This window comes from Rhinolophus sinicus, linkage group LG02, assembly GCF_036562045.2.
Source record: "Rhinolophus sinicus isolate RSC01 linkage group LG02, ASM3656204v1, whole genome shotgun sequence".
NCBI lineage: Eukaryota > Metazoa > Chordata > Mammalia > Chiroptera > Rhinolophidae > Rhinolophus > Rhinolophus sinicus.
The window spans coordinates 60,424,703-60,441,858 of record NC_133752.1 but is presented as its reverse complement, the minus strand read 5'-3'; the positions used below and the strand labels follow the sequence as shown (position 1 = coordinate 60,441,858).

The window sequence follows — 17,156 nt, the reverse complement described above, 5'->3', positions numbered from 1 at the left end:
TCTGATTTTCAGTTAGATGAGTAAATAAAGTTCTTTTTACTTAAGCCAGTGTTAATTGAGTTTCTGTCACTTGCAACCAAAGAATCCGGACCAATATGCCTATAGTTTTCTGTTTATAATTAATTTCTAGAAAATTAAAAAGTAGAAATGCTAATTCTTATAAATGTATAACTCAAGATATGTCAGAATATTTTAAAACCAATCAAATAATAAAGCTACTGCTTTTATTCATCCATAAAGTTTACGACAAATACTACATTTTAGAATACTCTGCTAGGCAGATCCTTAGTTATAACAATAGCATATAACTGAGCAAGGTTGTTTAAAGTGTGGGTTCTGTAATCCAGTCATCTGATTTTGAATCCCAGTTCAGCCAATTATAAAGTGTCTGATCCTGACTTCTCTCTATCCATGTTTCTTTATACATAAAACTAAGATTATAAGGGGACCATCCTCACAGCGTTGTTATAAGGGTTCAATGTGATAATACTTGCAAAGTTTGCCTGGCACATAGGAAGTAGCCTATAAATGTTAGCTACTATTTTGAATGCAATTATTTTTTAGATATGTGAAAAACTTATAATGAAGATGATTAGTGGTAACTGTAGTGTCAATGATGAAAAAGAGTAGGGTAAACTGCTATAGGAATACTGGTGGACTACAATCTGGGAAAGCACCTTGATGAGATAATATTCTGGATAAAAGCCAACTGCTCTGCTTATTTGACAAATTGGATTTACGCATAAGTGGATTTATAGACATTGGTGCCCTCACTTAGGTTTCTCTATGGGTAAAAGGAAAGTGAAGCGGAAGGAAAATTTTCATGTTAATTATTCTAGTTGGTAATTTGTATCGTAGAGGAATTTTAAGGGTTTGGAGACATGTAATATGGTGTTATTTGCAAAATCTATTTAATACTATATAGCGTCTGAGGATAATTTTACTATTATGTGTGTATATGCGAGAAACATCTTTTGGCCTCATTTTCATATGAAAGAAAAATAGAGACAAATCAACAAGCATTGAGATTTACTCAATGCACCCCATGGGATATCATGCTGTTTTGTGTCACTCAGGATGAGGAAGCCGTAAATAGGAAAGGGGTTAGCACTGGCCAAAAGACAAGAAAGAAAACAGGTAGACAGATTTTCCTGGGAAATTTTTATAGGCAGTATTACTGCGACTCACTCAGCTATAACCTACCAATATGTTAATTTGTGGAATCCACGTGGCTGTCAGCAGGGGATTATGTATACACTCATAAGGAAGTTTATTGTTAGTGTTCTATATACTTTCTCAAGGGAACTGGATCTGCAAATCAGCAGAGAAGACCTACCTAATAAACTGTAATTCATTACGCATATAATTACCTTCAGTCTGGAAAGGGGTAAAAGGAAATATTGTATATCTGGGCCATTACTCTCATTAAACCTTTGTTAAAATCTAATACACACGAAGCTTTCATAGTTCTAAAATTGTATTTGTTTCAATTTGCAACATTAAATGTGCATAGAGTAATTCTTAGTTAAATGTAACTAAGAATTTAGGAATTACAAACATATTTAACAACCGTGTATTCTTCGAGCTTTAATCTACAAAGAACTTCTGCATTAGAGACCAGTTTTAGATTTGATCCAGTCTCGATAGTATGTCACTCGGGTGTAGACACCAGGCTTGTTTGGAAGGGCACATTTATCTCCCCAGCTTACAATACCAGCAAGGAACCAAGTGCCTCTATGATCTGCACTAACCAGAGGTCCACCAGAGTCACCCTAGAAAGAAAAAGAACATATACAATTACTATAATTTAAAGGTAAATACTGCTTATTTTTCTCTTCTGTGGTAAAGATAGGGAGAGACAGAAAAAAGGGAAAAAAAACACACCTAGATATTTCAATATTAAAATGATTCTAGTCTTGAATATTTTTGTGTTCTATAATCATTTATTTAAATCAAAGATATGAGTGTATGTCTTTGGATCTAAAATACAATAATGGAAAACAAGAATGAAAAATTCAACTCAATTATTACCTAAAAGAGATATTTAAGGTATTGTTGCTTATGCAATCATTAATATGCTGAGGAATTTTCTGATTATCTCCCCCAACTCTCCTATTTTCAGGCAGATGCTGGGAAAAAAGGAAGGTTTATATTTACCCACCACTAGCACTGGACTATTGCTCTTCTATTCTTGGGTAAGCATCCAACTAATTTCAGAATTATGCATAATACTTTGGCTAAACTACCTTCTACACCCCTTACAGTTTTTATTTATTGATATTTAGGTCATTTTTCCAGAATTTACCCATACCACTACTCTTCCAAAAGGATTCTCAGCTTTTCACTTTCCCATCATAACGTAGGCCAAGCCGTATACTGAAAGAAAACCATGTTACAAATTTATATTCTCAAGTCAAAACCTCTTCCCAATAGTTATGTGTCTCTAGCCAGATGCCTTTCTCATTTTTAACAGGAGCCAATGCAAACTTTCTTCATTTCACAGTTTAAAAAATCATTTAATTTTTAGTTGTAAACACCATAACATAAAAGTTACTATTTTAACCATTTTTAAGTATATAGTTCAATGGCATTAAGTACATTTATATTGTTGTGTGATCATCACCACCATCCATCTCCAGAGCTTTTTTTCATCTTGCAAAACTGAAACTCTATGCCCCTTAAACAATAAGTCTCCTTGGTTCCCTTCCCCTAGCTCCTGACAACCACCATTCTATTTCTGACAACCACCTGTCTCTATGAATTTGAGTACTTTTAGTACCCCATAAGAGTCGAGTCACATAGTATTTGTCCTTTTATGATTGGATTATTTCACTTAGCATAATGTCTTCAAGGTTCATTCATATTGTAACATGTGTCAGAATTTTCTTTTTAAGGCTAAATAATATATGCCATATTTTGTCTATGCTTTTATCCATCAATGGACACGGGTTGTTTCCATCTTTTGGCTATCATGAATAGTGTTTCTATGAACATGGATGTACACATATCTATTTGAGTCCCTGCTTTCAATTCTTTTGGGTTTATACCCAGAAGTGGAATTGCTGGATCATATGGTAATCTTTTAAAATTGTTTTGAGGAACCACTATGCTGTTTTCCATAGAGGCAGTACTATTTTACATTCTAATCAGCAATGCACAAACCTCATTTCACAATTAAAAAAAGAAATTGGTTCTCTCATTCTGAGTCTACTTAGTTTCAGATTCATAGAGTAAGTGGAGAATAACAGGTAGCAATCTTTCCATTGCTTGTCTTTGTACCTTTTGACTTCCCAGCTCACCCATATCAGCCCATATCTGTATCTGCTCTCCTCTTTCGAGTAATGAACGTATTTAGTTCTTTCCAAGGCTAATCCCTCCATCTGTTCTCTGGATCAAGGAACTTGTTTTATCAATAATCTTCTCTTTTCTTGTTTGTTTTATTTTTCTAGTACGTGCTCATTTCCTCTACTTTCTTTCCCCTCCAGCCATATACATGTTTTTTATTTTTATTTTTTGGTCTTGCCTACCTGAAAAATGACATCCTTTTTGGATTTGAGGCCTCCTCTATTGCTCTACTGTGTTTCCCCAAAAATAAGACTGGGTCTTATATTAATTTTTGCTCCAAAAGATGCAGTAAGGCTTATGTTCAGGGGATGTCATCCTGAAAAATCATGCCAAGCCTTATTTTCCAGTTAGGTCTTTTATTGGGGGAAACATGGTAATTATCTTCCTTTCATAGCTAGTCATTTAAAGTTGTAATCTATATTGAAGTTTCCATTTTCTCATCCTACTCTCAATTTACTTCTAAATGGCTTTTCTTTCCACCCATGCAACTTCCCACACTTTACCAATAAACAATTGTTGAATTTGATGGGCTCTTTTCAGCACTTATCTTACTTGGCTTTTCTATGTCATGTGTCACTATTAACTATTCTTTTTATGTTTGTTCATTTTGCTTTTGACTTTTAAAATTTTTTTATTAGATTTATTTGGTTGACATTGGTTAGTAAAATTAGATAGGTTTCAAGTGTACAATTCTATATTACATCATCTTCATATTGCATTGTGTGTTCAAAATTCAGAGTCAGTTCTTCCATGACCATATATATATATATTTTCCTGATCCTGGTATCCTGTAACACCAATTTTTTCTTGTTTTTCTCTTTTTCTGAACTTTCTTTTACTGTTAACTCATTAAAAGCATTTATATCTGAGTTCTGTTCCTTCGACGCTTCTTATTTTACACACTTTAACTGAGCTTTATATTTATGCTCGTGAATTTAACTACCATCAAGATGATAATGACTTTTAGCTATGTATCCCCAGCCAGGACTCTTTCCTGAACACAAGGTTTTTATTTTCAGTGGTATATTAGACATATCTGCCTGGATATTCCACAGGCACCTCAAATTTACCACACCCCAAATTGAACTTTTATCCTCCTCAAACCTGTTCTTTCTCCTATAAAGCTTCTCTCCAGTTACTCAGGGAGAAATAGGGGAGTTAGCATTATTTTTCTCCTTTTCCTTCTTTCTTACATCTAATCCATCCCACAATCTTGTCTACTCAACTGTGATTGTCTGTTCCTCCTACTGTGTCTTAGTTGAAGCCCTCATTATCTTTCTCAGGCAAAATATTTTATTGGATCCCACTATTTCTAGCTCATTTGCTTTTAGTCTATCTTCCACTCTGCATGTATTGGATTTGGCAATTAAAAAATCATTAGTAACCTTGACTAGAGTACTTTCAGTGGACTGGTAGGGCAAAAGCCCGCAAGCAATGGATCAGAAAGTAAGTTGGGAATGTGGAACAACAATGGTCAACTATTCTTTAGAGATTTGACCAAGAGGGAAAAAGAAAAATAGAGTGGGATATGTTGAGGGAGAGACCTAATAATGTTTACAGAATATGTGGAAGAGTTCATTAGAGTGGGACAGTTTGGAAAATATGGAAGAAAGTTCAAATTAATGGAAAGTTCAAATATCTGTGTAGATGGAAAAAGTGGATGAAAACACAGGCAACAGATTAGCTTTGCATAGTAAAAGAAACTTTTTCATCATGAGCCTAAAAGGTGAAAATAAGTACAAATATAAATATATCAGGTAGAAAAGAAATTAAAGGATTTCTCATATGATCACTTTCATTTTTTTCCTAGTTTGTATGAGGAAATGTCATATGTTAAGGAATATAAGGGTGTGGTGGGATACATTCAAACAGTAATGAAAGATTGACATAGCACCATGAAAGATGCATTAAAGAATTCTACAGTGTGTTAAAGACCCAGCTGTGATTATATGATCAGTTTACAAGAATACAAGATTTCTTTTAGTTGTGCTAAGGAGCTAGCATATAAAAGCAAATAAAATAAATAGGTTGCTCTGTGGTTGGAGATTATTAGGATGGGTGGTGGGGAATGTAGAAGATGGTGAAGTCATTGAGGGTGCTAGCAAAAGAGTGGTTGAAATTATTAAACATGGGTTCTAGATTTCTTGAAGTTAGAAGAGAGTGATGGACTGAGAAAATGGAGAGAAACAGGGATTTAAGTTTGTCATAGCTTTGAAGAATAGATTTAGTGTGAGAGTTGGGAAGATGGGAATCGGTAATTAGAGATGATAATCATATTCCAAATACTTGTTTACATGTCTTCTTGCTCCTAAAGTTCAGAGATAATGCTCTATTCATTTTTTACTTCCTTGAACTTAGCACATGGTCTCGCACATAATTTGTAGTCAATAAATAATCATTACGTGAAAGAGCAAATACAATAAGGGTCTTCCTGGATTTATCACTGATTTTATTTGCCTAGATAAATACAGTAGTACTTTTGTTAGCAATAGGATGCTTGCTTATAAATAGCATCAGAGGAGTTTGAAGCGTATGAAGCATAAGTAAAGGCTGCTTAGTGTAGCATTCAGAGTTTAGGCTGTAGAGCCCAATTTCCTGGATTTAAATCTCAGTTCTGCCATGTACTACCTGAGTAAATTTGGAAAAATTACTTGCTGTCTTTGTCTCAGTCTCTTAATCTGAGAAACAAAGTTTATAATAGTACAAACATACATCACAGAGATGTCATAACTTGAATAAATTAATATCTGTAAAGAGCTTAAAACAGTGCCTGGTACATGGAGATGCTGTATGTGTTGTTAAATAAATAAAATATTTAGGGTATTGGTGCCACCCTAAATTAAGAGCGCTCCATGGCCATTAAATTGGTGTTGTACTCAGTTGAAAGTCTCTCAGTGAAAGAGGAGCAATTGAATTAAAGTCACCAATATTCCACTTCATCTCTTTATTGTTATTCCAAACTGAGTCTCTTCTCTATTCCCACCTACAGCTTCTTATAACAGTAAGAATGGTTTTGCACTTTAGTATTTAATGAGACTGATCAGAAAGCAATATAATTTTCATTAGCTACTCTGGCTGTAAAATATACTTAAACCTTTAAAAATTGTCAGTCTTTTGAGAAAATAGAACTGGTTAATTGGAAATTAAAAGCCTCAAGAAAAAAATCTTGAAAATGTAATAGGAAGACTTACCTGGCAGGCATCCACTCTTCCCTCCAGAAACCCAGCACACAACATTCCAGGTTTGATCACACCACTATATACCTCTTCCCTGTTGCAGGTATTATTATCTATAATTTTTACTGTTCCTTTTTGGAGTATATTAGGATTTGTTCCTGTAGGAAGAAGATTATATAATTTTTGCTAAAGTCAATATTTGTTTCTCTGGCTAGATTATTAGTATCTCACACTATGTACAATTTTCAAATCAATGTAAAACGTACATTTAATTTTTTTTAAACACACATTTTAATTAAGCTTTTATTTGTCTCCTTTCTTAGTAATAAAGAAGTAATTTTATAAACACAGCAAGCTATTGTTATAAATGATCATATTTAGAAATACTTAGTGTGTCCATCCATATGTGGTAGGATGTTTTTCCTTTTGGATTATTTTGTAATTTTATATTTATTACATGGATGCCTTAGAAAACAAATGAAATGTGCTTATTTCAGAAACACATATTTCATGATCAGTTTTAGATTTTTTGCTGTTTATTACTATATGAGTAATTCTGAATCTTGTAATTAATTTTAGGTTTATTTTCTTCTGCTTTTAAATGAATTTACAAACTTAAATAGCCACTAAATCTTTACAATGTCAGGTTCATGGGGATGTACATGTTTAAATGGCCTTTGCTCAGGTAGCCTTATCATAGAGGACTACTCATTTCACACCATCAACAATGTCTAATCATCTGTAGACCTTTTTTTTCTATGGCACTTAACCTGCACCAAGCATGCTGTGTATGCATAATTTACTTATTTATTATATTTTGTGATTATTGTCTTTCTTTGCTAAGAATGTAAGCTTTATGGAGGCAGGAATATATGCTTATTTTATTCATTAATGTACCCAAACCTAGGACAGTATTTGGAACAAAGGTGATAATCAATATAAATGTTTATTGAATGAATAAATAAATTAATGAAATGGAAGAAAATTAATCACTTAAGTAATACATTTCTGTATTCCCTGAACTACTATTCTTAAGGGAAATTATGGTAAACAGCTCTGTGAAATTGTAGTTTTTGTACGTATGTTGTTAAGAATAATTTTCAACGTATTGCACATTAGCCTCTATAAAATGATCCAGAGAAAGTATTTCTCAGGTTTAGTTGTGACTCTGGTTATTGTTTTTAACTCCTAAAACTCAAACCATGTAACAGAGGAAGGTTAGGAACTCACCATCAGGCGTTAATGTTCCCCATCCAGTGACTACCACATCTGAATTGGGTAGGAATGTATAGGTAGCTTCTGGAAGACATGCTCTTCGAATGTTGTTTGTATATAATACTGGTGAAGACAGATTCACAACAGCAATGTCATTATCATGTGCAGGGTAATGGTAATCTTCATGAATTATAATATTCTTGATACTTCTCTGTGTTTGAGGATCACTTAAAAGAAGCCCAAAACTAGCAGTCCATTCTTTGGGATCATTGGCCCTAAAGAAAATAGATTTATTTATTAAAAGTTGGAGTTGTAGGAATTAATATCTTATGCTTTTCTATACAATTAGATATGGTTTGAATTCCTATAGCGCACGTAAGCATACAAAAGTAAAGCTATATGTAAAAGACAAAAATAAAAATAATAACATGGAAGATTTTGAATAACTCAGTAAGGATTTCAAAAGATAACCCATGGAAACTACATTTTATTCTTGTTTTGTCCAGAAAAAAACTCAAGCAGATTTAGAAAATAAATATGACAACACAAGTCAATAAGATTAAATAAAAAGTGGGCAAGGATATGAGACAGAGTAAACTTATGGAAATTAAGGAAATATCTAAATTCTCTTTTGTAGTCATTAGAAACTATAAATAGGAAAATATTTCAGACTTTTACCATTATTTGTTAAGCAAGGGTTTGTATATTAAACACTGAAAAATAGTGTTCTGGAACATTTTCAAACTCTTAAGTTTGAGATAGATTTTTGTTTGAAAATGAAACCAATAAGTGCCACATAAAACCAATAGAAATTAGTGAAATGAACCATTAAACAGAAGAGTAATAAAACTTTTAGGTAAAAAAGAAAGGCAAACTTTTGGTGCAATAATATATCCTTTAAAGAAATAATCATTTCAAATAGGACTATAATACACATGGAGAACACAGGATGAATTCAAATACTTATGACTAAATAAATAAGAACAAATGTATAAATGGTGAGACAGTAATAGAACACCCATGTTACATCTGAGATTTATAGTTTCTTTATAAATTTGAATTAAGTGAATCTAGCTTAGTGATTCTCAACTGAGACCTATTTTGTCCTCTAGGAGACATTTGGTAGTGTCTGGAGACATTTTTGTTTGTCAATCCTGGGAGAATGTGACTGTCATTTGATGGGTATCTATTATCTTCTAATACACAGGATAGCGTCTCCCCCCACCACAATAAAGACTTATTTGATCCAAAATGTCAATATTGCCACTTTTGACAAACATTATGTTAGCCTGAATCTACTTCTTTTTTTTTTTTTACTCATAATTCATTGAGTAATTTTGAGGCTATATCATACAATGTTGAACAGTTGGGAGTGTAGTTATGTGGCCATATTCTTGAAAGATATGTATCAGACTTCTAGGTACTAGAGTGGCTTTGAGGCCTTTATGTGGTCTAGAGCTTACTTTATAAAACAGTGCGCAGCAGTGACAAGCCAGCTGTTACTAATCAGAGTGGCTCCACATCGGTGGACACCGTTCTGTTGAAGGCTAGCTTGCCAGGGCCATTCCCCTTCCTTGGCATCCATGCCCCCTGTTATCTTGTGGCCATAGGAAGTTATTGTGCGGTGTCCACAACCTGCTCAAAACAGAATTCATTAGCATATCATGATATAGATATTGCTTATGCATGCATTGCTTAATCAGTACATTTTAATCAGTATGGGTAAACAAATTCCCCATAATACATGTCACTATTAACTGAGGAAAGACTCATACAGTCTTGGAGAAGTTAGGACTAACTTCCTGCTGACATGAGCTTTCCAAATAATTCATTCAAAATAGATTGCTGTCTTCCTTCCCCATCCTTATCGCTCACACACATTCCCTGTGTTTCTGTGTGGTCTTGCTATGACCTATTGTAAGATATAGGTAGAATTACATATTTGAACTTGGAAGATAGTAATTGTAAAACCAGTTACGAAGTTGCATAGGGAAATGTGTGCTTTTTAATTTTGTCGGCAGTTGTTTAAAATCATGATTTCTATGAAACATTCCTGAGAAAGTGTGAACGAATGTGAATGTGAATGAGATACTGATGAGAGACAGAGTAGACAGAAATGTGTTCATACTCAAGTTACAATACACAATATGTGAATAAAAGGAATAACACATGGAGATGGTCAACTTTTCCCAAAGTTATATGCTTCTCTGAATCACGACTGTGCTTTAGTGTCAAATCCAGATAAGCTGCTAGACTATTAAGACTTGAAAGCAAATCTGTAGTAATCGTACAACTTCACTATTGTTCTATCTGACTCACTCTCTCTCTGATTCTCTTGACTATCTCATCTTATTCCAGCTAAAGCACTGAGCTTGTACCTTAACAGCTTATGGTATCTGTTAGTAGAAATTATTAGCCTTATTAATAAATATTTTTAGAGGGCAGGAACCATAACTTAAAAAAAAAAAAATAGTATCTCCAGAACCTACCTCAGAGAATCCATCTCATAAAGCTCAACAAATGTTTGTAGAAATGAAGTCTATATAGTCTAATCCATGAAGCATCTTGAAATAAAAATGATACTAATATTTGACTACAAAACCCTTTTCTGTAATAGGTATGTTCCTAAACATTTAGGGAGTAAAGAAAACTTGTCATGATCAACACAGTGGGCATAGATTAAAGCAGTGGCTCTTAATCAGTACATTTTTGCACATCACTCTCCATCTCCAGGAGATATTTGGCAATATCTGGAGACATTTTTGATTTTTGTTACTGGGGCGGGGGTTTTGGTATCTAATGGGTAGAGGCCTAGGATGCTGTTAAGAATTCTATAATACGTAGGACTGTCCCTGAAACAAAGACTTTTCTGGCCCAAAATGTCCATGGCATTCAAGTTGAGAAATTCTGAATTAGAGAAAGGTATTTGCAGCAAGAATAAGAACGCTTAAATTAATTGGAAAGGTTAAATGGTCAATTACTTCAGAGATGTTGTTGTTGTATGTGACAAGATATATTTTGAGATATTCTTTCCTGAGTGTGGAAAGGCATCAGAAGCACAAAGGAAGATATGCAGACTTTTTAAAAGGCCTTCACTAGCCCTCGGAAGTCCTTAAGTTTGTATATCGCTTCTGATTCTAGATTGTTCTCTTTGATGCCACCCAAACCTTAGGTTGTTAAGGCACCCTCTTCATAAAAATCACAGAGCCTTTGAGGTAGCTATTTTTAATGAGAGCTCTCACGTTGTGACTCACTGAATGTAACTCCCTTTCTTTTCCTCTTTCCACTCCTTTATCATAGACGCTGCAGAAGATAAAACAAATAATCCAGAACCCAAAGGTATAATGGTTCCTCCCTATCCTCCCTTCTGTTTGGAGAACTCCTAAAGGAAGTTGGCTTTTACTCAACTTCCGTCAGAGGAATATAAAAACAAAGATGCTTCTCTGTGGCTTAGGAGAACCTCCCGTGGGCGATTCTAACTTCCCTGTTTCTGCTCTGACTCAGAATTTTAATCTAATTCATAATTATGCATCAATGTCCATTCTGAGTTCTCATTTAGTCATGATTGTTGTGTCTGTTAAGCTTTCAGCTCCCACCTCTGCATATTACCTTGAAATCTTATGTGACACCTTGTAGCTTTTGTTATGTTAAAAGATGTCCTATGGTAAATTTCAAGGATTTAAGGTGTATAATGAAGATTTTTCTGGCTGATACTTTAAAAATATTAGAGAATCTAGCAAGCTCTTTCAACTTCCCTACCCTTTTAAGTTTTACTTCATCACCTATTACTGCACTTTGACACACTTTCTGTCATATATCAAAACTCTGTTCTTTCTTCAACCCTGTTTGGTTTTTCTTGCCTACTTCTCCTTTCTCCTCTTTTATTTATAATGTACAATCAAAATCTCAGATAGGCCAAAATCTCAAATAGGAAATTCAGAATACTGGTCTGGATGGTTGTTTAGTGTTTCAGCCTTACCACTGTTTTTATTCCTGTCTTGACTACCTATCCTCTACCAACCTCACAAATTCCTAATTGTAGATTTCGATCATAACAGTACTAAAATTTTAATTGGAATAATTGACTTTAAAATGTCTTATTAGGTCACTTGAGGACTGTTCAGTAAGAATATATCAGAGGTAAAAATAATCTAATAGTCTGTGTTTAAGTTTTACCCCGGTTGTTCAGAAATAAGTATGCTGTTACTGAAGGATAGTCAAAGCAGTCAGGGTTGCTGTCACCTGGCTCTGGAGGGGATTCCTCTGATCCAGTACTGTGTTTCCCTGAAAATAAGACATAGCTGGACAAAATATAATTACTATAATATAATACTGGGTCTTATATTAATTTTGCTCCAAAAGACACATTAGAGCTGATTGTCTGGCTAGGTCTTATTTTTGGGGAAACACGGTACCCCAATCAGTCTCAGTCCCCAGATAAGAGCAGTGCTTCTTCTGACAGCCTGCTCCAGGTTCTAGCAACCTGGGGATCACATTTCCCAGGGCAGCTACTGGGAGAATGGAAGCAGAATGCCTTGGCCAGCGAGGAAGCTGCCTGCGTGTAAGGCAGCTTACTTCTCAGCCCACTAAGCTTGGCTTGTAGGATCAGAATTCTATAGTAAGTTCCTATACCTGAAGTTTTCATAGGCAGAATAGAAACTCAAACAGCTGACATCTATTGAGTGCTTATTATGAGCTGTATACTTTTTTTTTTATTTTTTAGCACAAATTATACTATTTTTATTTGAAAAACTATATTTTTGAAACAATATAATTTACAGAAAAAGAGTAGCATCGTTTTACATTTTTGCAAGTGTCGTCAATGTCTGTCTTAATAAAAGATGACTGAACTCTTATATCTGCTTCTCCTTTCAATCAATTGTGATATGTTGTTTTGGTCAAAGTATATGAAGAAACTCTGGCCTTACACAGATATGCATTTGGAAAGGGAGGACTATTTTAATTCTTGTAAGCATTGACATGTGCTACTTTCTTTTCTCTTCGCAACAAGTTGGAACTGAAGGTTTGAGAGATTAAATAGCCTGTATAAACGCATCCAGTGGTAAATGGCACATCTGGGGCTCAAAACTAATGTGCAGCTGGTTTTAGATTCTAAGTTCTTAGTTATCACCACTTATTTGTAGAACCCATTTCCACTATGGCATGTACTAATGTGTTCCTCATTTTAAATCCATGATATCAGTTATTTTTAATGCCAACTATAACCACCTTCACACAAGTTTCTAAAAGCAGACTTCCCATTACACCTTTATGAATATTGCATTGACTCTCAAGTGGAAGTCTTTTTTGCCATCCAAGGAATTAAGTTTCACTAGAAAATAAATCTTTGTCAATGAACTTACAGGTATTGAGAAGATTTTCTGCTGTTGGCATTTCCATGTCTGAAAGTCAAGTGAAAAGAAAGTGGAAATATTTATATTTATGAACACATTACTTTAAAATTAATTTATTTTAATATTAATTAATATTGATTATTTTGCTTTTGGGAACACATTTTTCTGCAGGCATAATCATTTATTCAATCTTGATGATATATGTGTAATTTCTACTATGTTCATAGATTAGCATAGAGAATAATAAAATCTTAGCATTCATTTCTCAGTTTCTAAGAAAACTCTCAAGTTTCCCATTATATTATATTCCCAATATATTATTTGAAAAAGAAATCTGGGTCCTGGAAAGTACTAAAATACATGGAAAATAGGGGTCTTGTGTCTAAATCACCTGATAACTGAATGTATTTAACGACTTTTACACACCACTTTAAATACTCTTGGCCCATCTCTTATTCCTGCCACAGTGTAGTGACTAGTTCCATGGATCTGCTTTACTCAGAAGTAACTTCACAGATGCTGTTCTCAGGTCAGCACCTAAGACTTCTCACTTTCTGCTCAGGAGGACCCCAGTGGACATTCCCAGATGAACAATGGGAAATATGGGAGTTAATGCTGTTGGAGCTAATGTAAGATGGGAGCTGGTGGACAAAAGCTTCCCCCTCAGTCACAGAGGAACACAGTTCTGAAATATAATGCATAAGGTCCCATGGGATGGAGCTAGATTGACCCTAGTGATAGCCAGCTCTCCCTCCCCATTTTATCTGTCCTTTACTCTTTCTCAAATCAACTATTGCAGATAAGTCTCTGTCTCAGGTGGTGTTTTTTTTGGGGGAACCAGAAAACTAAGATGCTCAGATAACTATATTCCATTGCAAATATGCTAATAACTAGGAAAGAGTACATACATTGCTATATTTAGTGCATTTTTTGGTGTCGAGTGCATTTTGCTGTGCTTTGGTCCTTTTAAAATTAGTACCCTTTGGGTGGTGAACACACAATGCAATATATAGATGATGTATTATAGAAATGTACACTTGAAACCTATATAATTTTACTAACCAATGTCACCCCAATAAATTTAATAAAAATTTTAAAATAATTTATACACTTTGTTTGATAAGTTTCGATTATTCAAAACAGTTAATTAAGCATGCCATTCCATTTCCCATTCATTTTGGATAACAGTTTTTTTTTTTACTTTAATAATAAGGCAGACTTTAACATTGTCTACTCATTCCTAGCATCTAGAGAATATTACAGGATGAGATTTACTCCAGACGGTTCTGCTCTTGGCCCCACATCCCTGCAAAACTGCAAACCTGTTCAATTCATGGGGGAGGTATGTGAGAAGAGGGTGAACAGATGAATCATAATAATGTCCCAAGTTTCAGATGCAGAGAACAGTCAATCCATTAGCCATTTCTGCTTAAGAGTTTCTCTTCAAAAAAGAATCACTAGTTGCTTTATAAATTAAATACTATAAATGTCAATGTAGGTTTGTTTTTATTACCGGTATGCTCTTGGATTTTTATACATCCAGGAGGGAGTATCCAGTTCCATATGCCAATTACAATTACATACTCTTACATTAGATTGCACAACAAACCAGGGAGACAAAAGAATCCTTTACCAGAAAGTCAACTTGTCTGAACAAAAAGACAGGAGTAATTCAGCAGTCAGATGGACTATGAGTAGATGTGAACCACACCTACTAAAACAGGAAGGTGGCATATTTCCATCTAATCCTTCATAACTGCCTCCCAGAGGCTAATTTTTGTTCGACATGTTACCTTTAAAGTTTAATTGACTGTTTTGTGGTTGGTAAAATATATTAAACCATATTAAGATCTTGGGAAATAAACTCTTGACTGGAAAATGTTAATTTCTATACCTTAATAATTAATTATTTAGAAACCCTTCTATTTTTGCAGAACTTTTCTCTTTCTTTGAGGTTTTCTTTGTTGATGTGTGACTTTCTAAAGGAAAGAAGTGTTCCTGACTTATAATTTACGTTTAATAGTTGTATTATCCCAGAGCTTAATAGAATAACTATCACTCGGGTAGATGGAAGACAGGTACAATAAATGGGGAAATGACTTAAACTGTCACTCCTTTGATCTGAGTCACCATGTTTCCTTCCTTTTAAGTCCTATGGCTCACACTCAAAGCCTGGAACTCCTATAGATTTACCTCTGAATCAAGGAGTCAACACTGTAACCTAAGATACTCTGTTTACAAAGTACCATATAAAGGAAGTGACAAAAATGAAAAAATAACACTGCCCCTGAAAAGAAGGAGATTCCATCAAGGAATAATAAGGCAAAGCTCTTTTAAAAAACAGCCAGCAAATGTGCATTGGTCTTCTCTCATGGGCCAGGAATCAAAGAAGAATATACATGGACCCTGTTCTCAGTGAACTTGGAGTGTGACAGAAGAGATATACAACTAAGTAGACAATTTAATGTGATGTGATAAGTGCTATGGCAGATGTATGTGTACAAAATTGGATGCACCAGGAAAGTCACTAGCATGGAGGGGTGCCATTGGAATAGAACAGCTGATAACAAAATTAAGGAATTATTTTTATTGGGGGAAAATAGGCATAATTGACTCACTGTTGAATTTAGATTAGAAAATGTGCTTAAATGCTCTCTAATGGGCTTTTGGATCTGTAATTTTTTTCTTATTTGTTGTCTTTCTGAGGTTTGGAAGCAAGAAATGCAATTGGATGCACTGGAAAGAAGTACTCCTTAAAAGTCTGATATCCAGTGATTATTTTATTCCTTGAAAAAATAAGTTTGAAACATAATAATAATGAAAACTAAGCTGTGTGATTCTAAAATATAAGGAATAATTTTACAGTAGCAGTAGATATATTTATAATATCAATTTTATATATACTACAGGCTTTAATTCTACTTAGGTGAATTTATTACTTTATGTGAGTCCAAATGTTAAATTAGTTAATTATTCCTTGTTTTCAGATAGTTTTCCTAGAGTTCTAGCATTCAAAATAGAAGAGATCAACTGAATTCTCTTAGGGGATATATTTTATGGGATATTTTTAAATGTTCATGTGGTAGATTTCTGACAACTTTAAAGCCATAAATGTATATGGACTTACTGGGCAAGGTAACTGTGACAAAATCATTTTCCATCATGGAAGTTCATTCATAATATTTTCACCAAAAACAACAACAACAACAACAACAACAACAAAAACCCTACTCTGGAGCATTAATATGACTGGTCTACATTAAAAGGCGAAAGAATAGAGTGTGGATCTGGTTTGTAGTTAAAAAAAATCTGAATCCTTCATTCATGGTAGGCTTTTATTCATTACCTGGCTGCATATTTAACCTCAGTAAGTGCTTTGCTTTAAGCTTCTAATTAGACTGAAAATTGTATCTGTGGTTAGATATTAAATATCATTTGTCATTCCTCAGAGTGACATAGATTTATTTTTCACAGTACATATCTTCAATATGTTTGTCATTTTGACTCTGAAGACAAAAAATTTTAAAAGATATTAAGATTTAATTTATTAAAACTTTATGTTAATTAAACTAATTAATAACCAGTTGTATATGCAAGTATTAGGTTTTAAGGTAGAACTGCGCTCCAATTTTTCTACCTTTATGCAGATTTTAAGAAATACGAAAAATCAGAACTATTTTCATTTGGTATTTTATCTGCTTCTCCTATGAGTTAGCCATTGTTGATTTTAAGCTTTGGAAGCAGTACAAAGACTACTGTAATGAACAAAGGACAAGACATGTATTGAGGAGTATATTTGGATAACTATGTTGATATAGTGAGCAATGGACTATGTAAGTCATATCCTCTCTTATCATTTTGAAAATGCTATCCTTGTGTTTCTAAGGGGTCCTTTTGAGGACACACTTTGGACAGGGAGTTAATATTTAGGATTAGTACTTTCAGTTTGGAAAGTTTCTAGCTTGGCTCTCCCAGGTATCGAGACCCCTTACGAAGGTCTGCATTTTGATGGCACACCTCTGGTGTTTCATCCAGCAGAGACTACTTTGTGGATTCCTTTCAGTTC

The 17,156-nt window shown here is 34.1% G+C and overlaps 1 protein-coding gene across 1 annotated transcript in view; it reads right to left on the bottom strand.

Annotated features, from left to right (window-relative positions):
• Window positions 1–1,610: 1,610 nt before the first annotated feature.
• Window positions 1,611–17,156, bottom strand: part of LOC109456047 (transmembrane protease serine 11C) — a 63,170-nt gene continuing 47,624 nt past the window's right edge. Inside the window, exons 6-10 of the mRNA XM_019748044.2 lie at window positions 13,100–13,138; window positions 9,200–9,371; window positions 7,752–8,011; window positions 6,537–6,679; window positions 1,611–1,772 (exon numbers count right to left, since the gene is read on the bottom strand). Coding sequence (XP_019603603.2) covers window positions 1,611–1,772; window positions 6,537–6,679; window positions 7,752–8,011; window positions 9,200–9,371; window positions 13,100–13,138 — 776 coding nt within the window. The remainder of the gene's footprint in view (window positions 1,773–6,536; window positions 6,680–7,751; window positions 8,012–9,199; window positions 9,372–13,099; window positions 13,139–17,156) is intronic.